This window comes from Phoenix dactylifera, unplaced genomic scaffold (genome assembly GCF_009389715.1).
Source record: "Phoenix dactylifera cultivar Barhee BC4 unplaced genomic scaffold, palm_55x_up_171113_PBpolish2nd_filt_p 000708F, whole genome shotgun sequence".
Lineage (NCBI taxonomy): Eukaryota > Viridiplantae > Streptophyta > Magnoliopsida > Arecales > Arecaceae > Phoenix > Phoenix dactylifera.
This window is the reverse complement of record NW_024068088.1, coordinates 47249-74418: the sequence shown is the minus strand read 5'-3', so window position 1 is coordinate 74418 and position 27170 is coordinate 47249. Positions and strand designations below refer to the sequence as shown.

Genomic DNA, 27170 nt, shown 5'->3' with positions numbered 1-27170 from the left:
CCAAATACCTCTGACTTGTGCTTCAAGAAGAACACCCAAAGCTTCCTGGTAGCATCATCAATAAAAGTAACATAGTACTGAGATCCACCAATGGAAGAAACTGGTGCAGGCCCCCACACGTCCATGTGCACGAGATCTAGCTTTTCTTGCTTCCGAGGTTTACCTTCTTTGTTGAATGAAACACGCTTCTGCTTTCCGAGAACACAATCCTCACAGAAGTCCATCTCAACACTCCTGAGACCCTGCAGCTTTCCCAGCTGGTGCATCACCTCCAGTCCCTGATAACTCATGTGCCCAAGTCTACAATGCCATAACTTGGTGTCCACATCTGCTGCAACAACTCCAATAGAGTTCTCCGTGCCGTTGGTGACATAAAGTGTCCCAACCTTCTTGCCACTAGCCACCGTCAACGAACCTCTGGATATCTTCCACTGATCAGCTGTGAAAGTAGCCTTGTACCCCTGGCTCGCCAACTGTCCAACAGAAATCAGATTCCTCTGCAGTTGAGGTACGTGCCGTACGTCCTCAAGCTCAAGTGAAGATCCAGAAACCAACTTCACTTCCGCACTTCCCCTTCCTTGTATGGTGCAAGGCTCTCCATCCCCTAGGTAGACTTTGCCAAAGTCTCCCTTCTCATATCCTCCAAGAAGCTTCCGTTGGGATGTAGCATGGAAAGACGCGCCCGAGTCTATCACCCAAGACTCGTCACAGGTAGACAAAGATAGAACGAGGGCATCCATATCACCGTCTTCAGCAAGATTTGCCAGATCCTTGCTGACTCCTTCGGTGTGGTCGCCTTGCTTCCCTTTAGGAGATTTGCAATCCCTCCTAAAGTGCCCCGTCTTTCCGCAGTTCCAGCACTTCGCTCTCTTGTTCTGAGGTGCTCGAGACCTGCTGGATCTCGACTTCGAGTCGCTTCGAAATCGACCGTCCTTCTTTTGTCTTCCCCGGTCAGAGGTGTTTAGTGCACTTCCAGACGACTCCGTAGCTCCAGAAGATTTCCTTCTTGCTTCTTCACTCAGAAGCACTCCCACAACGTCATCAAAAATCAACTTCCCCGTTGCCGAAGAGTTGCTCACCGCCATCACCAGGCCCTCCCAGCTATCAGGCAATCCGGAGAGGATTAGCAATGCCCGAATCTCGTCGTCAAAACTAATCTCCACTGACTCCAACTGGGCCGTGAGTCCATTGAACTCGTTGAGGTATTCTGCTACGCTGCCGCCATTTTTCATACGAAGATTAAACAACCTCTTCATGAGAAATACCTTGTTTGATGCTGAGGGTTTCTCGTACATCCGCGACAATGTTGCCATCAACTCCATCGTCGTCTTCTCGTTTTTGATATTGAATGCCACTTGGGATGCAAGTGACAATCTGATGGTGCCGAGCGTCTTCCGATCGAGGACCTCCCAGTCTTCATCGGACATCTTCTCTGGTTTCTTTGCTCTACCTCCAAGAGGTAAATAGAGATCCTTCTGGTAAAGGTAATCTTCTATTTGCATCTTCCAAAACCCGAAGTTCGTGCCATTGAACTTCTCAATTCGCAACTTCCCTTCATCCGCCATTGCAGAATAACCAATAGCTCTGATACCAATTGTTGTCGGCGCCCCGCACCGGAACCCACTCACACCAGCGCCGCCACCGACGTCGGACAAGCAAGAGAGATACAAACGGATAAGCACTCTCTCGCTCCCTCGACTCCGGACTCAAGGATCACCTCTTCGCTCCGCCTACGAAGGGCAAAAGATTACCCCGTGGTATCAGTAGGGTAAAACACTTGAGCACCGCAACGGATTATCAAAGATCAAAGGAAGAAGAAGGAAGAAAATAGCAAAGCAAACACAAAAATGTAACGAGGTTCGGCTACAAATAGCCTACGTCCTCCACCGCTCCAAATCTCAATAAGGATGAACTGATTACAGAGATAGCACACACCCGAACGATCACAAGCGATCGATCTACAAGAGATTCACACAGAATTCCCTTTGCACAAGAAGTAGGATCCCAATCCTCTTCTTCTCTAGAACCCTAGCCTCACAAACAAGAGTCTCTCTCAAATATACGGCCAATCACCTTACCCTAGGGCTCTCATAAGTCCTATATATAGTCTCAAGACCTTCAGATGATCATAGCCGTCGAAACGCCACCAAAAACACCAAAAGAAAATCGTCCGTACGATTTTTCGCCAGCCCGAGTCGACTCGGCTGAAGTCCGAGTCGACTCTGGCACGTCTGAACAACTTTCAGTTTAACTGGCACGATCTCGAGTCGACTCCACTGTATCTCGAGTCGACTCGACGATGCTCCGAGTCGACTCGACTGTAGTTCGAGTCGACTCTGACAGTCCAGACAGAAACATGATTTTTGCGGCTTTCTCCTCTCGGGTCGACTCGACAGACCTCGAGTCGACTCGACTGTTCCCGAGTCGACTCGACTGAAGCTCGAGTCGACTCCGACAGTTCGCCAGACAGAAAACTATGCAGAATTGATTTTCCTTCAATTCTCTTCATCACCAAAGGTCTCCACATACCCCAACAAAGTTTACACTTAGCTCAACCAAATTAAATATGATTCTTGATAGTCAAAAAGCCGTATATGATAAAGCTGGATTAGGATATAAAACAAATAGGAAACAAAAATACTTAAAGATCATATTTGTGAAAGCCAAAAATGAAAATATAACTTGTCATTGCTGCAATAAATTAGGACATAAAGCATATGAATGTAACTATAGAAAGTCTAGCAACAACAAATTGAGTAATAACCATAAGCTTAAATCCAAGAAAGTTTGGGTTCCAAAAGGAACATTAAGTACTAATCCTAAAGGACCCAACATAGTTTGGGTATCTAAAGCTTATTCTTGATCTTGATTGTAGGGGTGTCTTGCAGCTAACAAGGTGGATAAACGATGGTATCTAGATAGCGGCTGTTCAAGACACATGATAGGTGACGTAGAACAATTTGTCACCTTGGAATCTAAGAAGGGTGGAGTAATAACCTATGGAGACAATGGAAAAGGATTTATCATTGGAAAGGGTAAAATTTTTATTACTCCATCTACCTTTATAGAAAATGTCTTATTAGTTAATGGTTTGAAACATAACCTACTTAGCATAAGTCAATTTTGTGATAAAGGTTTTAAAGTCACATTTGAAGCCTCAGTATGCATAATCACAAATCCTAAAGATAACAGCATCGTACTTGTAGGGCAAAAGCAAAGAAATATTTACATGGTAGATCTTCATGAATTAGGCAAGAAAAATGGATTATGTTTAATTACTAATGAAGAAAAGAAAAATGAAACAAGTTGGCTTTGGCATCGTAGACTAGGACATGCTAGTATGGACTTAATATCAAAACTAGTCAAGAAGGAATTAATAAAAGATGTGCCAAAATTGATCTTTGAAAAGGACAAAATCTGTGGACCATGCTCATTAGGTAAGCAAACAAAATCATCCTTCAAATCAAAGAATGTGGTATCAACTATTAGGCCTTTTGAACTCATACACATGGATCTATTTGGACCCACTAGAACCGTAAGTCTAGAAGGGAAGAAGTATGGACTAGTTATAGTAGATGATTTTTCAAGATATACATGGGTTTCATTTCTTGCACATAAGAATGAAGTATTTTCAGCATTCTTGAAATACTATAAGAATATCATAACTGAAAAGAGGCTCACCTTAATAGCAATTCGAAGTGATCATGGAACTAAATTTGAAAATCAACACTTTGAAGAATTTTGTAATGAAAATGGTATCTCACATCAATTTTCAGCACCTAGAACGCCTCAACAAAATGGGGTTGTTGAAAAGAAAAATAGGACCTTGGCAGAAATGGCACGCACAATGTTGTGCGAGTCAAGTCTTCCAAAGTACTTTTGGGCTGAAGCTATAAGTATTGCTTGCCATATTCTAAATCGGATTTTAATACGACCTATAACCAAGAAAACTCCTTATGAACTTTGGAAGAATAAGAAGCCAACTGCTAAATATCTTAAAGTATTTGGATGTAGTTGTTTCATTTTAAATAATGGCAAGGAGGATCTAAGTAAATTTGATGCCAAGTCAGATGAAAGTATCTTAGGATACTCTACATCTAGCAGGGCATACAGAGTATTCAACAAAAGAACTCTTGTAGTTGAAGAGTCAATATCATTTTTGATGAGTCTGATAGTGAGTCTCCTAGGAGAGAAAATATTCTTGATGATGATGCAGGAATTATTGACTTTGAAAAATTGAATCTTGATGACGTGCCAAATCAAGAGATGGAAAATGATTGCGTGCCACCACAATCTCAAGACTTGCCAAAGGAATGGAGGTATGCTTATGGACACCCTAAAGACAATCATTGGTGATCCATCTCAAGGGGTAAGAACTCGATCCTCTCTTAGAAATTTAAATGATTATCTTGCTTTTGTTTCACAATTGGAACCTAAGACTTATGAAGAAGCAGAAAAAGATACCAATTGGATAAATGCTATGCAAGAAGAATTAAATAAATTCAAAAGAAGTAATGTATGGACATTAACTGAAAGACCAAAGCATAACTCTGTAATTGGAACAAAATGGATCTTCAGAAATAAATTAGATGAAAATGGGGTAGTCATAAGAAATAAAGCTAGACTTGTAGCTAAGGGATACAATCAAGAAGAAGGGATAGATTTTGAGGAAACATTTGCTCCCGTGGCTAGATTAGAAGCAATTAGATTACTTCTAGCTTTTGCATGTTTCATGGATTTCAAATTGTATCAAATGGATGTAAAAAGTGCCTTCTTAAATGGTTTTATAGAGGAAGAAGTATATGTAGAGCAACCTCCTGGTTTTGAGAATCATGAATTGCAAATCATGTGTTTAGATTACATAAGGCATTATATGGATTAAAACAAGCACCTAGGGCTTGGTATGATCGACTAAGCAAATTTCTACTGAATAATGATTTCAGTAGAGAAATGTAGATAAAATACTTTTTCTCAAAATGAAAGATAAAAATCTGCTAGTGGTACAAATATATGTTGATGACATATTCTTTGGTGCCACAAATGATAATCTTTGCAAAGAGTTTGCTAATCTAATGCAAGGAGAATTCGAGATGAGTATGATGGGAGAACTAAACTTCTTTCTCGGATTACAAATCAAGCAAACTAAGGAAGGTATCTTCATTCATCAAACTAAATACACAAAGGATATATTAAAGAAGTTTGGGAATGAAAATCACAAGGGAATAGGCACCCCAATGAATCCCACTGATAAACTAGACAAAGATGAAAAAGGGAAAAGTATAGATATGAAGCTTTATAGAGGCTTAATTGGATCCTTGCTTTACCTTACTGCTAGTAGGCCAGACATAGTGTTTAGTGTGGGAATTTGTGCCAGATACCAATCAGATCCTAAGGAGTCACATCTAAGTGCTGTTAAAAGATTCCTTAGATATTTGAGAGGAACTACAAACATAGGATTATGGTACTCAAGAGACTCCTGTCTAGATTTGCTTGCATACTCTGATGCAGATTTTGCTGGTTGCAAATTAGATAGGAAGAGCACTAGTGGAACATGTCATTTTTTAGGAAATAACTTAGTATCTTGGTTTAGCAAAAAACAGAATTCAGTAGCATTGTCAACAGCTGAAGCCGAATATATAGCTGCCGGCAGTTGCTGTGCTCAAGTACTTTGGCTCAAGCAACAACTAGAGGACTATGGAATTAAACTAGATAACATTCCTATAAAGTGTGATAACACTAGTGCCATTAACCTTACCAAGAATCCAGTTCAGCACTCTAAAGCCAAACATATTGAAATAATGTATCATTTTATTAGAGATCATGTTCAAAATGGAAATATATGTATTGAGCATGTGTGTACCGAGAAACAATTGGCTGACATATTCACAAAACCTTTAAGTGAAGACAAGTTTTGCATGCTTAGAAGGGAATTAGGTATATGTGATCCCTTTGATTGAGGAGATATAAGAAGGAGCAAGTAGTCTCATGATACTCTCCTCCCATTTCGAAAAACCTATGAAACATTAGTCAAACTAGTCATCTATAGATTTCTTACTCATGTATCATTGTCCCAGTAAGAATTTGTAAGGATTGGAGGAAAGGAAGAATTTTAAAAAGAAAAGGAGAAAGAAAATTTTCTGAGCTAGGGTCGACCCAAACCAGAATGGGGTCGACCCAACGTTGAGTCGACCCAAGAAAAATCTGGGGTCGACCCAACGACGGGACCTCACTTTTAAAAGGGGGATCCGTGAGCGACATTAGGGCACTGTTTCATCTTGTCCTCTTCCTAAAACCCATTTCCCACTCTTCAATCTCTTCCAATCATCTCCAAACAGTAGAAGGAAGTTTCCCCAAGTCGTTAGATCAAGATCTTGAAGGAATGGGACCCAAGCGAGCCGTAGCCAAGCGATCCGGGAGAGTTTCACGGACAACCCGTGTTGAAAGAAATGCTAGAGTCTTCTACAGTGCCTCCACAAGGTGAGACACGTGTAGAGCCTCCTCCTCCCTCTCCTTCAGTCCAACTTGCAAAATATGCGGGGAGACCGGTTACCACGGGAAGAAGGATCCACTCCGAGTTCTTGGATCAAGAAGCATTCCGGTTGGGTGATTGGATCCGAAGGCAAGTATGGGAGTATCTTTGCTCCCTAGATGTGGTGATCTATCCTGGGTTGGTTCGTGAGTTCTATGCCTTCCTGAAAGTTGGAATGGGAGGGCTTATATCTGAAGTCCGAGGAGTAAGGGTTAGGGTTTCAGAAGAAAGCTTGAGTGAGTTGCTTCATCTCCCCTCTGCGAAGGAGCTACACCGGAAAAATCAGAGAGTAAGTTGAGAGCTCTACAGTTGATTTTTGAGAGAGAGGATTTTGATTATTCAGAAAATCTAGTAGCTAGCTCTCTATCAGCTGAGATGAGGTTATTACATAACTTCATAGGTCGGATACTGTTTCCGAAGAGTGGGAGATTTGATCTCATATCTGAGCGAGATCTGGTTGTTATGGAGCATGTTATTCAGGGCATTCCCCTGAACCTCCCAGCTATGATGATCAGACAAATGAGAAAGGCAATATGCAATTCGAGAGTCTCCTTGCCCTATGGTATGATACTCATCCTGGTCTTCCGACAGCATGACATATCAGTAGAGGGAGAGATCTCCAGGCATCTACTATTTACTGACACGTACACTGCACGATCCCTTATTCGCATGGGTTATGAGAAGGTGAACGGGCAGTGGGTGCGTGCAGGAGCTGGGATACATGCACCAGAGGGTGATGCACCAGAGATTGGAGACCCCATCCCTTAGGATGTGGAGCCTGCGGATCATCCTACAGCACCTTCAGAGGCTGGACCTTCGTCATCCACACCTACGGGATGTATAGAGGAGTTTTGGAGTAGGATGACTGAGCTTGTATCAGCTCAAGTGAGGACTCTCTCTGATGGGATATGGAGCAGGATGGATAGCATGACTGCTGAGATTAGCGATCTCAGAGAGCAGGTAGGAGCATTACGAAGAGAGAGAGAGGCTCATGGTCAATCTGTGCCCCAAGCAGCTGAGTCAGAGGTATCAGCACAGAGTCATCCAGCTCAGCGAGGTCCATGCCAGACTCAGTCCTATCAGGCTCGACCTCCCCTCGCTACTTATGCTAGGAGGATGAGGACTAGATCACAGCCATTAGATACCCCCTAGGCTGATGTTAGCATCTTGATTAGTGCCTAGGATTTATCTAGTTCTCATATGTATTTTGTGTTGATCATGTACTTTGCACTTTGATTGAAAAACATTGTATTTTTGGTGTTAATATACTACAATGTTCCATGTTTGATCAGTAAAATCTGAATGTTTATTATTTACTGTGTCTACTTATCTATTGCCATGCACCTATTTGATGATAACAAAAAGGGGGAGAAGGAAAGAAATAAGTTGATAAACAAGATTGAAAATGATAATAGGAAAGATTATACACTTAAGGGGGAGTAATATGTAACAATGAAAAGGTTAAAGTCTCAAATTGAAATCGAATTTCAGAATTTGGCACGCACTTCTCATACCTCGATACATAATCTGAAACTCTTGTTTTATCTCAAATTTTTGAAGTTTCATCTTTAACCAAATATAAAAGAAAGGGGAGTAAATCAAAAAGTTCAAATTGGCAATATTTGGATGAAAAAGGGGGAGACTTCACTCTCAAACTTGAAAAGCTGAAATTCAGCAATTTGAGCTCTTCTAAAAACGGATTTTAACTTAAGTAACAATCTGCTCATACTCAATATTTTGTAATCATCAAAAAGGGGGAGATTGAGGATGATAGTGGTATTTTGATGATTAACACAACCATTGAAGGAATATCTAATTGAATATTACAAGGTAATATGATATGTCATTACTAAGTCCGTCACTCTCGGTACATTAGTAGAATGAGATCAAGATGTATTTCAATGATTAATATTGAGATAAAATTTGCGATAGAAAAGGGATAGTGAATTCTAAATTCTAATTCGGCAAAGGTTCAAGTAAAACGTACTCTTAAGTGGATAATAGTAATTTTCATTGTTAAGAGTATGTAGCACCACCATGACATATATTCAAAATTGCTTGAAGAATATTTCATTGATTATATGGATGAATCTAATCCTAAGTTGCAGCAAAGTATGGAATGAGTCGACTCCGGCACATCAAGGAACCATCTGGCACACTTCTGCAAAAATGGCACGGATGAACAGTACTTGGGTCGACCAAGTAAAGGCTGAGTCGACCCCATCTTCAAGCCTCAAGAAAACAGTTCTCTGGAATCCCTGAGAGGGTCGACCCAACTGAACCTTGAGTCGACCCAAGTGAAGGAAGGCTGAAATACAAGGTTCTGTGTTTCCTGAGAGGGTCGACCCCAATGTTGCATGAGTCGACCCAAGTGAAAGTTGGGTCGACCCTAGTGAAAGTTGAGTCGACCCCAAGTCTGATGAACAGTGGTTTGAGTCGACCCTAGGAAAGATTGGGTCGACCCAAGTACGGGCAGAAGCATAACGGCTAGTTCTGCAGAAGTACTTTTTGTCCTTCCAACAGCAAGTAACGGCTAGTTTTTGAAATCTGACCAATGGGGGTTGTCCAATGGATGAGGAAAACTATTTAAAGGAACACTATTCATCAGAGAAAATATCCTTTTGCAAAATATCAAAGTTTACACTAGAGAGACAAGTGCCCTAATCTTCTTCATCCAAGTGCTTCATTCAAAGAGTCAAAAGAAAGTGGTTGAGTAGATTCCAAGAGACATTAAGGGCTCCATCCATCCTTGAAGAGTGAAGCATTCTTGACAAAGAAGAGAGAAGTCTCATCAAGCGATAACTATATTCTAAACTCTTCTTTGTAGCTTATAATTGTTATATTTGCTCATATAGGAGTTTCAACTTTCTTTTCCTTTTAATCACATTGTAAAGGTTTGTTGGTGAGCCCGTAAAACCAACGGTCTAGGTTTGTTGGTGAGCCCGTAAAACCAATTGTAAAGGTTCGTTGGTGAGCCCGTAAAACCAACATAGGTTTTTGGTGATCCCGGAAAACCAAAGTGTAAAGGTTTTTGGATTGTGAGCCCGGAAAACAATCCAACTGTAATCCGCGGGATTATAGTGAATTCCTAAGGGGTCGCTTGGGGAGTGGACGTAGGTGCTTAGGAGAGCACCGAACCACTATACTTCTTGTGTGTTTGCATTGTGTATTGTTTCTAAATTTCACTCATTCATCGATTAACTAAATTAAAAGTGCAAAGAATTTAGAGAAACCAATTCATCCCCCCCCCCCCCTCTTGGCTTGTCACCTTGGGCAACACCATTCTTCTTCATAGTAGATATAATTGATGTAAGAGATTTCAGAAAACAGCTAATTCCCATGACAATGCTGGGTGGATAATTTGGACAATTGACATCTAGATAACATTTGTTCAGGCTATAAAATATTATATTTGGTTTCATCAACTGCTACATTATGGTTTGAAACAGATCTTCACTTATTAAGTAGCTATTAAAGCTACTCTAAATCTTCCTTTCAAGTAATTGTACTGGAAGACTTCAGCTAGTTTATGATTGCCCCCTCAGCTACTAGCATTATCTTCAAAGCTTTCTTAAAAGCTTGCTGTCTGACCATGTGAGAAGCTATTCCAGTATTCCTGGTTAATGAGACATATCTCAGCTCTGCAGATGCTATAAAGCATTATTGGAATTCCCAAAAATTAACAATTGTTCATTGTTATATTTTGTAATTTAGTCTTGTTATTTATATTCTCATGGCAGGACAAAACTTTTGATTAACAGATTCCTTTGCATATTAATCTCTGCTTCTCATCTTGGCCTTGTTAAAATCTCTTTTTATAGTTTTTGAGCCTTTCATTGAGTATTTGTTTTGAATTCTAAAATCCATGCAATCTAGATTTTTTATGTTGACCCTCTTATCATTTTTTGAGCATTAAATGTTGCAGCAATTATCCTTCAGAAATCCGTACATCCGGATGAAGTTGGGATTGCCAGAACAAAAGGTTCAGATGAGGGATAAAATTTCTAGCGAGAATGTTTTGCATGAGAAGAGTGGTCTATTGGAGCATGCAATCTCTGCAGAAACTTCATCTCCTGAGAAATTGCTTGATGTGAGTAGAGAATATATAATAAAGATATTTCTTCTGGGTGTTGGGCTGTTACTGTTTCTGCCACATAATAATTATTTTTCTGGATTTTTATAGCTTGCTCTTGATAACTTGGCAGCAGGCCAGCAAGATAAGGCTCTTCCATTGCTACGGTAACAGAACTTTATCAATTTATTTAAATTTTTTACCCAGGGCAATGAGTGAATATTTTTCTTGTGCTGATTTTACCGAATTATATCTAGTTAATAGAGCCTTTGTAGACAGAATGGCAACTGACAAGAATCCTGAACTGGTGAGAGCTTGGATAGCAATGGGGCAAATTCTGTGCTCTAAAGGATTATTTTTGGAAGCAGCTGAACATTTTGAACGTGCAATCTCAAAGGTCTCTTCATTTGCTGTTGCTGTTGCATAATATACCCTTAAGTTTTCATGTAAAATGCTGATAAAAATCTGTACTTACCGTTCATGGATCTTAAACAAAACATCTCATGGCATCTAATCTCTAACTTGTTTGCTGATAGATTCAAGAGGAGGAGGATGCTCTTCGAGTTCTTGCATATTTCGGGGCAGGTGTTTCACATATATGGCAGGTAAATCAAGCAGTGTCATTTGAGTTTCATGCACTCTACATGCATTACCGATCAACGAGATGCCATGTGTTTGCAGGGAGATAAATCAATGGGGATCGAGCACTTGAAAAGACTAGCAGAGTTGAAGGAGCCAGATGGCCCTATGGACAAAGCCTGCTACTATAGAGGATTGGTGATGTTAGGAAGGTAGATACCTGAAGAGTTTTCACATAGTATTTGTACTTTCTGCTAGCATTTCATGTTTTGGACTCTTAAATTAGTTTCATCTGATTGACCATCGTTGCCTGGTTATCTTACTAAATATTGTCATGCAGCACTCTATTTCAAGAAGGCGAGAAGTCCGAAGCTTCTAAGTACCTGCGAGTTGCTGCAGCCTATGATCCTGCAGTTGATCGTTACGTGAAAGAATGTGAAGAGGCATGAGTGATCTGCAGAAGTCATTGACAGATACTTGTTCGAGGTTTGTATCAATACTAAGGGGATTGGGACTATTTATGATCAATTTTGCTATTGCATACAAGGCATGAAAAGGAGCCAAACATGCGTATCTGCATCATTATTATTGATGGTGTTAAGGAGCTGTTCAAACTATCAAGGTGCTGCTCGGCAGATTTGAGCTATCGCTGTTCATGAACCATTGTGTGAAAGTTTTATTTATTCTTTTGATTGCTTTCTGTATATACAACATGGTTTCATGTGTTGGGCCTGTCCTCATTGGATGGCTATCCTGTATTGTTTCAAGTGATGCTAACTGCAATTATGTCCTAACATGCATTGTCATGATTACAAACAGAATGTTGCAACAGATAACTTTTTTTTTGTGGAGATAATATGAAAGAAGAGAGGCACTTCCCCAACGTAAATACCATATTCGCTTTTGCCCAACGTTTTTCCACCCTTCTTAGAGGAGACAATGCGTGGTTGAGTCTTTTCATGGTCAAATGCTAGTTGATATTGGATATGCGGAGGTAGTCCAGCGTTGAGGCCACCAACCTGAGCTCTTCACCATCGGCAATGGAAGTCTAGTTTTGGAACAAAAGACGCTGCTTGTTTTGCAGTCTCGTTTGCCGAATTCACTGGGAACTTAAAAATCCTGCTATTCTTTTCTTTCCAGATGCTCCAGCAGCTAGACTTTCAAGCGCTGGTGTCAGGGTTTTCCCAATGTTCTTTGCCCTCCATCTGTTCCAGAGCTCTTGGTATTGAGAAGGGGGTTGTGATACATTGAGCTTCTATAGTAGAAGGTGCCATAATCTCTTTGCATACTCACACCTAAGCATCAAGTGATCAGTTCTCTCTGTTGCTACAGCTCAGGGGCCAAGGCTTTGCCCCGCCCCCCTCTTATCACCTTCTTTGCCAAGTTTTCTGCCGCAAGGACTTTGTTGTGATAACATAACCTTCTGTGGAATAGGTAATTTTCAGAATACAAACAATGGAATGAAAAGTTCACAGTGATCTGGTGAATCCAATTGGTAGCCTTCTGAGAATTGGCCTTATGACAAGCAAAGAAAGGGAAAAGGAAACATAAACCTTAATTTTTCTAGAAACAATTTAAAGGGAAGGAAATAACAAAAGCAGGAACACAAAGATCCGGGCGTTGCTTGTGGATCTGGAGTAGCTTGAGGAGCTCAATCGCCGCAGGATTTTAGATGTTAAGGTAGTTATTGTGTGGGCCGATACAATTCTATAACAAACACAGGTGAAAATGTTATAACCTCATGATCTTTATAATTCTAAATTATACATTGGAAGTTAAATAAATTGGGCAAAGTTTACTAGAATTGGGACTTGCATGAGAAGAAAAGGAGGGGGCTACGCCCCTCCTTGGTTGCCATCTAAAGGGATAAGAATGAGTTCCTAAAAAATAAGAACTCATCTTTATCCCTTAATACTTCAAAAGGAGCGTGGGATTTCGGCCACTATTCATGTTTTTCTCCTCATTCCAGCCGTGAGCACCCTCATCCATCTTCCTCCTTTGAGCCACAATCAAGAGAAGAAAAAGAAAAGCCTAAGACGCCCTCTTCCTTTTTCATCTTGGTTCCAAAAGGAAGAAAAAGAAAAAGGCTGCAGGGCTTTGTTCTTGTTCCTTTGATCCATCCTTCTTCTTCCTCCTCCCTTAGGCATTCAAGAGTTGATTGAAAGGGAGGATATCAGCCATCCATAGCCTTCTCTGCAAGGGAGCTAGCACCCTGGGAAGATCCAAAGGCTTTGATCGACTCATTACTTCGTGTGGATACCCGTAGAGGCCGAACGCGTGTGCGGCTTCCACTGAGCTTTGATCAAATACCACGTAAATTAGATTTGCGGAGACCATCTACCCGCACAAGGTGAAGATCTGATCTTCTTAATGATTTTAAAATGGTTTAAAATAATTTAATTCTAATCTATCTACAAATGAAAGGTTTTAAAATACGTTCATGCGATGAACGGATCCCGCATATGTTTTTCCGCTGCAATCTGAAAATTATTTCGAAATTTTCATGGCATATGAGTGATGCTAACAAAGCCAACCAGGTTCATTGTGATCCTATGAAAACAACAATTTGGGTTGTGAGCTTGTAAAATAATCGAGCTGTAATCTTAAGATTATAGTGAACTCCCAAGGAAAGCTTGAGGAGTGGGTGTAGGAGTAGGGTTGGCTCCAAACCACTTTAAAAATCTTGTATTTGTGTTGTGGTTTATCCAGCTTTACTTCTTTACTACTTTCTTATAGATTACTTAATAACATTTGTTTAAAATCAAGAAAGCTTTCATAATCCTCAATAGATAAATTTAAAGAATCTAATTTTAAACAGAACCCAATTCACCCTCCCTCTTGGGTTGTCTTCTGGGCAACAAGTGGTATCAGAGCAGGTGCTTTAATAATGATTATTGATCCAATCTATTTGAGCAAAAGATTAAATGGCAACTCAATTTAGATCTACCCTAAGTGAAGGGCAGTCTACCAATAGGCCACCGTTGTTCAATGGACCACATATTTCCGCACACATTATAGATAATATTGCAATTCTCAAGCTTGAAAAAGATTGGGATGATAATGATAGAAAAAGGGCCCAACTAAATGTTAAGGCAATGAATGTACTTTATTGTGCCTTAGATGCAAATGAATTCAATAGGGTTTCCACCTGTACTTCTGCTAAGAAAATATGGGATAGACTTAAGGTTACCCATGAGAGTACCAACCAAGTGAAGGAATCTAAAATCAACATACTTGTATATAAATATGAATTGTTTAAAATGGAACCATCTGAAACCATCACATGCATCATTAATGGCTTGAAAAGCCTTGAAAAAACTTATTCTAACAGTGATATTGCCAGGAAAGTTCTTTGTTCTCTGCCTTACACATGGAAAGCTAAAGTGACAGCCATCCAAGAAGCTAAAGACCTCAACACACTTCCGCTAGAAGAGCTGATGCGAACTCCGTCAAGAATAACGAGACCTGTCAAACAATAGGGAAACCCAAGAACGCCCACGGTTTGGTTGGGAGACCTCGACCCGTTGTTTCAACAAAAACAAGAACCTTGGTATATTTGACCTCAACCCGTTGTTTAATGCGAAACAAGAACCTTTGTAAAAGAAAGACGCCACGAACGGTAGTGGGAATCCGCTTGATAAGTCGATGAGCCACGGAAAATTTCGATAAGTTTGAACAGTCCTTCAAAGAACCAAAGAGAGTAAAAAAACTCACCAATTTTTTGAAAAAATATGATCTGCCTCCTTCGAATAAGCCAAAGGCTTTTTAAATACAAAAGGTCCACGAATTTGCAGCTGCAAAAAAAGAAAACCCCAAAATAGGCTGCCTTAAATTCACCTAAACAACTAAAAAGAAAACAAGGAATTTTCTGATTCCTTTCTTCTTACAAAACCGAAATTATGAACCTAAAATATCAAATAAGGAAAGTAAATGAGCTGTCTTGAAAAGGTTGCTTAAAATTGCAGCCACTTATTCTCCTTGATGAGTCAAAACGGGAAAGCAACCAAGGATGGAAACTAAGCCCCAATAACACGCTAATTGTGCTGCAATCTATAAGGATTTCTTCCGGATTATTCCACAGCTTAAATTATGGAATTCCAGCCTTGTGGAACATGTTCATCACCTTCAATGGACCTCCATAAATTTGCTTGAGCCCAAACTTCTTTAACCAGCCCATTTAATGCCTCCTTGAACACTTTAGCTCGTGCTCTTGTAACCGGCCCAGTTGGAACTTGAACGGGTTCCTTTGTAGTCATGCCATTATTTGCATCATTCCCCTCCTCTTGAAAAGGATTTGCCCTCAAATCATCACCTACATCAAAAGGACTCAAATCAGTAATAGTGAAAGTAGCACTAACATTGTATTCACCGGGCAAATCTAGCTTGTAAGCGTTGTCATTGATGCGCTCTAGAACTTGGAAAGGACCATCCCCTCTTGGAAGCAGTTTGGAACGTCTTTGCGCCAGAAATCTCTCTTTTCTCATATGCAACCAAACCCAATCTCCAGGTTCAAAAATCAGCTTATGTCGCCCTTTGTTGGCTTTTTTTGCATATTGCTCTGTTCTCCTCTCTATATTGAGCCTTGCCTTCTCATGTATTTGCTTCACAAATTCAGCTTTTTTTCTTTCTATCCAAATTAACACGCTCAAAAACAGGTAATGGAGATAAATCCAATGGAGTCAAAGGATTAAAACCATAAACAATTTCAAACGGTGAAAACTTAGTAGCAGAATGAATAGCACGATTATAAGCAAACCCAACGTGTGGCAAACAATCCTCCCATGTTTTGATGTTCTTTTTAATCATAGCCCTCAACAAAGTAGACAAAGTCCTATTCACTACTTCGGTTTGACCATCAGTTTGTGGGTGACAATTAGTAGAAAACAAAAGCTTGGTACCTAGCTTACACCACAAAGTCTTCCAAAAGTAGCTCAAGAACTTAGCATCTCTATCCAAAACAATGGTTCTAGGCATGCCATGTAATCTCACAATCTTTCTAAAGAGCAAATCAGCAACATGCGAAGCATCATCCGTTTTGTGGCATGGAATAAAGTGTGCCATCTTAGAAAGCTATCCACAACCACAAAAATCGAATCTCTTCCACGTTTAGTCCTAGGTAATCCTAACACAAAGTCCATTGACATATCGATCCAAGGCTCACTAGGAATGGGCAAAGGAGTATACAAACCATTGGGCTGCACTCTGGATTTAGCTTGCCTACATGTAACACATATACCACAAATCCGCTTAACATCTCGTTTCATGTGTGGCCAATAGAAGTGTTCCTGCAAAACAGCTAAGGTCTTAACTACTCCAAAATATCCCATTAATCCCCCTCCATGGGATTCCTGCACTAACAAATCCCTCAAAGTGTTGTTAGGCACACATAATTTATTTTCTCGAAACAAGAACCCATCATGTCTAAAGAACTTACCACAAGCGTTTTTCTCACAAGCATGGTAGTCTTCACAAAATTCATGGTCATCAATGTATAAACTTTTAATGTGTTCAAATCCAAGCAATTTTGCATCAAGTGTAGAATGCATACCTGCGAGAAAGTGCATCGATGACCACATTCTCCTTACCTTGCTTATACCGGATGACATATGGAAACGTCTCAATGAACTCTACCCAACGAGCATGCCTTTTATTTAGCTTTTGTTGGCCCTTCAAGTGTTTTAAGGACTCATGATCGGTGTGAATCACGAACTCCTTAGGCTATAGGTAGTGCTGCCATGTCTCCAAAGCTCGAACCAATACATACAACTCCTTGTCATAAGTCGGGTAGTTTAAAGCTGCCCCGCTTAATTTCTCGCTGAAGTAAGCAATTGGTCGTCCCTCTTGCATAAGAACTGTGCCTATCCCAATACCTGAAGCATCACATTCAATCTCAAACATTTTAGAAAAGTTAGGTAAAGACAATAAGGGGGCGTTGGTTAGCTTCTCTTTGATTAGCTGAAATGCCTTCTCTTGTTCTTCTCCCCATCTAAATCCAACGTTCTTCTTGATCACTTCGGTAAGTGGTGCAGCTATGCTACCAAAGTCCTTCACAAACCGCCGGTAAAAACTAGCAAGTTCATGAAAACTACGAACATTGCCTACACTTGTGGGACACGGCCACTCTTGGATTGCTCATACCTTCTCTTCATCAACCTGTAAGCCTTGTGCACTAACAACAAATCCCAGAAATACAAGCTTATCAGTGCAAAAAGTACACTTCTTCATGTTAGCAAATAACTTTTCTTTCCTAAGCACATCTAAAACCGATTTCAAATGTACGACATGATCATCCAAGTTTTTGCTATAAATGAGTATATCATCAAAATAGACAACAACAAACCTGCCTATAAATATATGGAAAACATGATTCATAAGTCTCATAAAAGTGCTGGTGCATTAGTCAAACCAAAAGGCATAAGTAACCATTCATACAAACCATATTTTGTTTTAAAAGCAGTTTTCCATTCATCTCCTTCTTTCATTCTAATCTGATGATAACCACTCTTTAAATCAATCTTAGAGAGCACACAAGAACCATGCAACTCATCTAACATGTCATCTAAGCGAGGAATAGGATGACGATACTGTACCGTTATGTTGTTGATGGCTCGGCAATCAACGCACATTCTCCATGTCCCATCCTTCTTAGGTACAAGTAAAACTGGAACGGCGCACGGACTCATGCTCTCCCTCACGTACCCCTTCTCCAACAACTCACTTACCTGCCGTTGAAGCTCCTTTGTCTCCTCGAGATTGCTCCTATAGGCTGGTCGGTTTGGAATTGTCGCACCGGGAACAAAGTCAATTTGATGTTCAATCCCTCGAATTGGTGGTAATCCATGTGGTGTTTCCTCGAGAAAGACATCCTCAAATTCCTGCAAAAGAGAAACAACAAAACTGGGCAAAGCAGGGTCAAGTTCATTAGTGTTTAAAAATGCCTCTTTGTACAAAAGTACAATCATCGGCTGATTTGAAAACATTGCTCGCTTAATCTCACTCACTTTTGCATAGAAATTCTTTTGTTTTTTCTTTGAATTTCTCTCAATGGCTGAATTTTGATTTTCTTTTTCTCTCTCATTTTGCTCGGCCACTCTCCGATTTTCACTCTTTTTCTTTTGCTCACTCTCTTTCTTTTGATCACTCTCTTTTTGCAACATCACTTGATCGTCATAAGCCTATTTCAGTGTCATCGGTACAAGAGTGATGGGTTTTTGGTTGAGCACGAACGAGTATTTGTTGGTGAAGCCATCATGCTTAACTCTCCGATCGAATTGCCACGGTCGGCCTAATAGTAAATGTCCAGCTTGCATCGAAACTACATCACACAAAATTTCATCTTCATATTTTTCGATACGGAATGAAACCAAAACATGCTTATTCACCTTTACCTCGCCACTATCATTCTGCCATTGTAACTTGTACGGCCTAGGATGTTTCAGTATGGGCAGTCCTAATTTCTCCACCAAGGTTGTGCTTGCAACATTAGTACAACTTCCTCCATCAACAATCATACTATATACCTTGTCTTTGACATAGCATCTAGTATGAAAGATGTTCTCCCGCTACACTTCTTCAACTTCTTTTGCTTGCAAGCTTAGGAGTCTTCTTGACGTCAACAATTCACCTTGATCCGCATATTCTTCATCATCCACGTCCTCCAATGGTGGCATAGAGTCGGTATCGGACTCATCGTCGGTTTCGATCTCTCCATTACCCCTTATCGCCATGACTCTTTTGTTTGGGCTCGAATTCACCTTGACATTTAAAACACTTAATGTCACGGTTTCGAGAAGTGGAAGGGTCAGATTTACCTTGAGTGCCATGGTTGGTTGTCTCTTGTTTTGGCTCGAATTTGGGTTTTGCAGCTGGTTTCTCCTCTTTCTTCACATGACTCGGTTTCCATGGGGAAAAACTCGAATTATTGGGTGCATGTGTACCACCCCTCCTCTTGAGTTGTTTTTTTTTTTGATAAAGGTAAGTATATATATATCCAAATTGAAGAAATGACGTACAAATGCATAGGGGCATACCCCAAAAATCAAAAGCTAGGAGGGCATACCCCTCTAGCCACAACAACTAACTACAAAGCTTGTAAGAACAAAATGACGAGAGCGTCAAAAGATATTATCAGAGAATCCCCACGAACTGTGAAGCCATCTATTAGCAGGAGATGGAATCACACCCTGTGTGAGATTAATCCGAGTCACAATACAAAAAAGTAATCTTTCTCAGAAGAATACACTCATATGTAGGGCCATCGCCAAGCAAACGAGCATTATGTTCCCTCCAAATGTAGCAGACCGCAGCTGCCACCATAAGCTTTACAGTTCGACCCAAGAGTGAACGACCATCCATGTGAGAAAGCTAAGAGATCGTATCCATCCATCTACGCGAGGCCCACGGAATATTACACTTGGCACAAAGAACGAACCAAATGCGCTGAGAGAACGGGCACTCAAAAAATAAATGATCCACCTCCTCATGCCCACCCCCACACAAAACACATTGGGCGATCTGAATAATGCCAAAGTGTATAAGCTTAGCTTGAGTATACAAGGCATCTCGGATGGCTAACCAAAGAATAAAGGACATCCTTGGAATAGCCTGGCTATGCCAAACAAGCTTCCACTAGTCCACTCTACTATGATGCACTGAGAGAACGTGAATTAAATCTGAAATAAACATGATTAATTGCAAATCTCAGATCCGAAAATAAGTTTTAAGAACTGAAACTTTGTAATTAATATGTAATTAAAAGAATATGCAATGATCTGAAATTTTCATAAGCTTACACTTAATTAAGAATTAAGTGATATGAAAACTTAGATCTAGAATTGTGAACTCAATTCAATGACATTACATAATTCTTGGGACATTTGGGTTAGCTCAAATCAAGTTCTTAAGATTGGGTTCGACCTAGGGTTAGAATCAAGCATGGTCTACTTAGAGTTAATTGATCAAATCTAATTAAGTAGTAACTAGATTAGGTCAAAGAAACTTTAGATCAAATACAATAGTTGTAGTTGATCAAATTCCATATCTTTGATTAGACCAAGATGTAACTTGATTGAGGCTCAGAGGTTGAGCCCGAGTCTTTTTTTGGATAAAGGTAAGTGTGTATATATCCAAATTGAAGAAATGACGTACAAATGCACAGGGGCATACCCTAGATATCAAAGGCTAGGAGGGCATATCCCTCTAGCCACAACAACTAACTACAAAGCTTGTAAGAACAAAATGACGAGAGTGTCAAAAGATATCATCAGAGAATCTCCACCAACTGTGAAGCCATCTATTAGCAGGAGATGAAATCACACCCTATGTGTGATTAATCCGAGTCACAATGCAAAAAGTAATCTCTCTCAGAAGAACACACTCATGTGTAGGGCCATCGCCATGCAAACGAGCATTACGTTTTCTTCAAATGTAGTAGACCGCAGCTGCCACCATAAGCTTTGTATAGTTCGACCCTAGAGTGAACGACCATCCATGTGAGAAAGCCAAGAGATCGTATCCGTCCATCTATGCGAGGCCCACATAATATTACACTTGGCACAAAGAACGGACCAGATGCACTGAGAGAACGGGCACTCAAAAAATAAATGATCTACATCCTCATGCCCACCCCCACACAAAACACATTGGGCGATCTGAATAATGCCAAAGTGTATAAGCTTAGCTTGAGTATACAAGGCATCTCGGATGGCTAACCAAAGAATAAAGGACATCCTTGGAATAGCCTGGCTATGCCAAACAAGCTTCCACTAGTCCACTCTACTATGATGCGAGCGCAACGACTCCCAAACACCACGAACAGAGAAGGAACCCTTCGGAGCATCAATCCACTGCAAGACATCCGACCTTCTGCTATCTGGTTGGAATGAAGTAGGAGTACTACTAATGAGCTCAAGCCATGCAGGGGAGCGAGAGATAGGCCAGTGCCACTCCTGGCCATCAATAATAGCCTCCACCTTGGCATTCTGCCCAAGGCCAGAATCATAGATAAACCTTTCCCCAAACACCTCAATAAGAGGACCAAGGGGATGCCAATGGTCAAACCAAAGTGAAATACTACTCCCCTGCATGGATTATGGAGGTGTGAGGCCCAAATAGCTGAGGTTGAAGGGCGGATGGAGGACCTTGAGGGTAGGGACGCAACCCTCCGAGATGAGATCGCCGCTCAGCTGAACCAGATTTCCTTCGACATGGAGCGGCGCTATAAGGAAGTGCTGCGGCGTAACGAGGAGTTGGAGACCATGGTGAAGGCTCTCCAAAATCAGGTGGTTGACCTTTTAAAGGAGAGTACCACCACAGGCGTATCCTCTTCCCCATTAACAATGGAGGTCACAGAGAGGCTACGCGCCCCCTGCACAAGCTTGATGTTCCCAAGCCACAGGAGTTTTGCGGACGGCGGTCCACGAAGGAGGTGGATAACTTTCTTTTTGCCATGGAACAATACCTGCAGGTCACTGGCGTAAGGGTGGAAGCCATGAAGGTGAGCACGATGGCCATGTTCCTGAGGGATGTGGCGATGCTTTGGTGGCAACATCGGGCTGACGATGTGAAGCGAGGGGCTGTTCCAATCACTACTTGGGCACAGTTCCAAACTGAACTTCGGAAGCAATTCTTCCCCGCATTTGCAAAGGATGATGCTCGAGCACGACTACGGCGACTCACACAAAAGGGCGATGTGCGTGAGTATGTGCAAGAGTTCAGCGAATTATTGTTGGAGGTACTAGGCCTCAGCAACGAGGACTCTCTCTTCACTTTCCTTGACGGACTCAAACCGTGGGCCAAGATGGAATTGCAGCGAAGAGGAGTCCAGAGTTTGAATGAGGCGATAGATCAAGTGGAGGCTCTCATCGAGTTCAAGACTCAACCCATAGCTCCCAAAGCCCAAGCATCGAAACAGGGCAAACGTTGAGGAGCGAAATCAGGTCACAAGGGAGGTACAAAAGGCTCGAATCCGGGCTCCTCGAGTGGAGGGGCTTTCCAAGCGAAGGGCAAAGGGGTGGCGCAAGGTACCGGCACCATCTCATGCTATATTTGCAATGGACCGCACAAGGTGAAGGACTGTCCATTGAGGGGCAAGATAGCATCTATGGCGGTGGAGGAGAAGCAAGAGACCGACCAAAGGATGGGCTTACTCAGTCTCAATGCCCTGAAGGCCAAGGGGCCACGAGGTTTGCTCTATGCACCTATCTGCATTGGTGGTCACACCTTCCAGGCACTCATTGATACGGGTGCCACTGACTTCTTTGCGGACCTAGCTACGGCAAAGAGGTTAAATCTGAAGATTGAACATGATGAACACACATTTAAATGCCCCAGGGATTGCTCTTAGAGTTGGCAGAAGATTCTTATTCTTCGCATCCTTGTCTGATAGAAGATGAGATATCGAGTGGGCAATGAGAGTAGTATTTCACTTTGGTTTGACCATTGGCATCCCTTTGGTCCTCTTATTGAGGTGTTTGGGGAAAGGTTTATCTATGATTCTGGCCTTGGGCAGAATGCTAAGGTGGAGGCTATTATTGACGGCCAGGAGTGGCACTGGCCTATCTCTCGCTCCCCTACATGGCTTGAGCTCATTAGTAGTACTCCTACTTCATTTCGACCAGATAGCAGAAGGCCGGATGTCTTGCAGTATATTGATGCTCCGAAAGGTTCCTTCTCTATTTGTGGTGTTTGGGAGTCGTTGCGCCCGTGTCATAGTAGAGTGGACTGGTGGAAGCTTGTTTGGCATAGCCAAGCTATTCCAAGGATGTCCTTTATTCTTTGGTTAGCCATCCGGGATGCCTTGTATACTCAAGCTAAGCTTATACACTTTGGCATTATTCAGATCGCCCAATGTGTTTTGTGTGGGGGTGGGCATGAGGATGTGGATCATTTATTTTTTTGAGTGCCCGTTCTCTCAGTGCATCTGGTCCGTTCTTTGTGCCAAGTGTAATATTCCATGGGCCTCGCATAGATGGATGGATACGATCTCTTGGCTTTCTCACATGGATGGTCGTTCACTCTAGGGTCGAACTACAAAGCTTATGGTGGCAGCTGCGGTCTACTACATTTGAAGAAAACGTAATGCTCGTTTGCATGGCGATGGCCCTACACATGAGTGTGTTCTTCTGAGAGAGATTACTTTTTGCATTGTGACTCGGATTAATCTCACATGGGGTGTGATTTCATCTCCTGCTAATAGATGGCTTCACAGTTGGTGGAGATTCTCTGATGATATCTTTTGACACTCTCGTCATTTTGTTCTTACAAGCTTTGTAGTTAGTTGTTGTGGCTAGAGGGATATGCCCTCCTAGCCTTTGATATCTAGGGTATGCCCCTGTGCATTTGTACGTCATTTCTTCAATTTGGATATATACACACTTACCTTTATCCAAAAAAAGACTCGGGCTCAACCTTTGAGCCTCAATCAAGTTACATCTTGGTCTAATCAAAGATATGGAATTTGATCAACTACAACTATTGTATTTGATCTAAAGTTTCTTTGACCTAATCTAGTTACTACTTAATTAGATTTGATCAATTAACTCTAAGTAGACCATGCTTGATTCTAACCCTAGGTCGAACCCAATCTTAAGAACTTGATTTGAGCTAACCCAAATGTCCCAAGAATTATGTAATGTCATTGAATTGAGTTCACAATTCTAGATCTAAGTTTTCATATCACTTAATTCTTAATTAAGTGTAAGCTTATGAAAATTTCAGATCATTGCATATTCTTTTAATTACATATTAATTACAAAGTTTCAGTTCTTAAAACTTATTTTCAGATCTGAGATTTGCAATTAATCATGTTTATTTCAGATTTAATTCACGTTTAAATCTTAGATGATTTATGTTCATATATCACATATACAAACTAATATGAATTAGCTTAAACAACATACATCATATTCATTTGTTTTCGGATTTGATTTGTTATACAAAATCAGAAAATAAATGAATCATAAATTTCATTTAGATCTAATCTAAACAAGTTAATGATTTCAGATTTATTCATCTTCAAGGATGAATCACAGTGGCACCCTTACACGCCACGCCATAGGAGATCCCTTCGAATGGAAAAAGAGGATAACGAACCCTTCTTTCTCTTATGATCGGATGGCCTGGTGATTAATCTAATTAGATTACTAAACTGCTCAGATTAATGCAATTGTTTTAAGCATAAACAGTTTAAACATTCAACAAACCTTGGCCCTGATACCATTGAAAGGAACCCTTGCGGGAAAATGCATACTAGAGATCAGATCTCTACAATAAAAATAAGAACTATGATTTAAATATTTATGTAAAGTATGAAACAATGATTGTATGTCTAACATACAATTCTGAAATTTCAGCAATCCTGAAATTTCAGCAACCATGTTTAAGATATAATCTTAACTTTAATGAGATCAAATCTCATACCTAATTTTTCGAAGGTCTTGGATGACTCCTTAATCATTCTTTGCAGCCGCACATATGCCCGGCCTCTATAGATTGTCCATGCGAAGCCTTAGGTAGATCGTTTTTCGCGGTAGTGCTAACTCGCTCAGGAACGCTGCAATGGCTGAAGCTTTCTTCTTCTAAACACTCAACCTTTGATTGTTCTTCAAGTAGATGGAGGATGGATGTGAGGAAGAAGGAGAAGAAGGGATGGAGTCCCTCAGAGAATTTTTTCAGAATTTTTTGAAATCTCTAAATATTGTATATTGAACCCTAGGCATGGGGGCCTTTTATAGCCAAAAGACCCCCCCACGCCTCACACCTAATTTAACCAATTAATTTGGCTGATAAAATATCCAAAAAATTATGGTGATTTGGCAGCTAAGAGGAGATAAACATATCCAAATTTCGTACATTTTAGATCTCAAAAGGATAGGAATTCATGCATCCAAAGTTCAACTGCAAACCACCGTATTTCATGCGCCATGCAATCCCTATAAATTAGGAAATTCATATAAATCTTTTTAGGAAGATTTGAGGCACCAATTTAAAGAAAATATAGCCCAACGCCTCTTCTCTTCTTACGCTAATTTTTGGCCAAAAATAAATAGGATAGGCATGAAAAATCTTGGAAATAAATCAAGGTGTCATTCTTCCCCAAGAAGGATAAGGATGGGTTTCTAAAATTTAGGAATTCTTCTCATTATCCAATTCTGATTATTTGGGCTCATAATCCTCATCAAATAAGGTCTTCTAATTGATTTGGATCAAGCTCAATCCAATTGGGTCATGTCCCATCAATTGGGTCAAGCTCAATCTACTTGGGTTGAACCCAATCCAATTAGGTCAAACCCTGATGCAGCCCAAATTGAATCCTATTCAATTTGGCTCAACCTAAGCCCAATTACTCAATCAAATTGAGTTCATTAGCAATCTAATTGCTAATTAATCCTCCAATAATTCAATAATTATTTTAATGCAAATTTTATTTAAGATAATTTGTCAAAAGAGTATTCCGGAATTGGTTATGTTCTGTGAAATGTACTCCTACACTTCATCTGTGTGACATATCAGTGTCCCCACACTCCTTGGTTAAGAGGACAACCAATGTATATGTTACACAATGACCTAATCTCGATAATGCTGTAGTCCTAGTAACAGCATATCATTTGATCGCGAACAGTTTTGAGGACTTGAAGATAAATCCTCCTTTATCATAAAATAAGTCCTAAGGACTTCATCATATAAAAGTTCATTTGAAGATGTACAATGAAATGATGAATAATGCCAAATAACACTTTATTAATTTATCAATTCATTTACAAAATTCAATCATCAACATAGTGATGATTGACTCTTAGGATACAATTCCCAACAAGACCTAGGTGAAGCATCTTATATTTTGAGGATTAAGGCCTATAGAGATAGATCTAAGAGGATGATAGGCCTGTCACAAAAATTGTACTTAGAGAAAGTGCTAAAGAGGTTTAGAATGGAAAATTCTAAGAGGGGATTGTTACTCCTAAGGCATGGGATAAATCTCTCCAACAAGATGTGCCCCAAAACATCTGAAGAGATTCAGCGCATGAGCAGAATCCCTTATGCATCGGCAATAGGGAGCATCATGTATGCCTTGCTATGTACTCGACCTGATATAGCACAAGCTGTGAGTATCACGAGCAAATATCAGTCGAATCCAGCTGAGGAGCACTAGATAGCTATGAAAAATATCCTTAAGTACTTAAGAAGGACTAAGGATAAGTGTTTGATCTTTGGGGGAGGCATAGAGTTAAAGATAGAAGGATATACTAATTCAGACTTCATGACTGATCCTGATGATAGAAAGTCTACATCAGGATATGTATTCTTATGCAATGGAGGATCGGTAAATTGGAAGAGTTCCAAGCAACCGATTATTGCAGATTCTACCATAGAAAAGTTTGTCAAAAAACTAGGAGTCATATCATCAGATGTCATAATCCTTTTCTATGACAACAACGCTAAGGAGCCGAGGTTTTCCTAGAAGTCCAAGCACATAGAGCGGCGATTTCATCTAATTCACGACTACCTCGAAAAAAGGTATATAGAGGTGCAGAGAGTAGACTCCACTGACAATGTGGCGGACCCATTCACTAAGCAGCTGAGTCAGATAAAATTAGAAGTCCATCTTGAGAAAATAGGACTTAAATACATGTTTGATTAGCTTTAGTGCAAGTGGGAGATTGTTAGAAGTATGCCCTAGAAGCCAATGTGGCTGACGTATATTTGTAATCTGGGGCATAAATTTGTAATTTGACTCTTATCAATAATTAAGATTAGATAATTTATTTTTCATTCATGTTTTTATGTGTCCATGAATCATCCAAGAAATTAATAGATGATGGCACATATTCTCAAGAAGTTGAGAATTTGAGGTATGTGTCATTAGGGATTAATTTCTAAATGCTCCTAATTGATGGATCCATCACGAGGGATGATGATCGATCCGATGAGATTAGTGCATAGTTCACTTAGTCAGATGGACGAGTCTCGAGTCGACGGTGTAAAGACACT

General features: G+C 40.4%; 1 protein-coding gene across 4 annotated transcripts in view; it reads left to right on the top strand.

Moving 5' to 3' along the window:
- The window catches only part of LOC103698482 (ALBINO3-like protein 2, chloroplastic), an 80221-nt gene extending 68152 nt beyond the window's left edge, over positions 1-12069 (top strand). For 3 of the 4 annotated variants that reach the window (XM_039120091.1, XM_039120090.1, XM_039120089.1), the window contains 6 exons: positions 10455-10619; positions 10713-10768; positions 10881-10998; positions 11138-11206; positions 11283-11392; positions 11521-12069. In XM_039120091.1, coding sequence (XP_038976019.1) covers positions 10455-10619; positions 10713-10768; positions 10881-10998; positions 11138-11206; positions 11283-11392; positions 11521-11629 — 627 coding nt within the window. In that variant the 3' untranslated portion in view covers positions 11630-12069. The remainder of the gene's footprint in view (positions 1-10454; positions 10620-10712; positions 10769-10880; positions 10999-11137; positions 11207-11282; positions 11393-11520) is intronic. The other variant, XR_005508941.1, reaches the window with a different exon arrangement.
- Positions 12070-27170: the final 15101 nt, after the last annotated feature.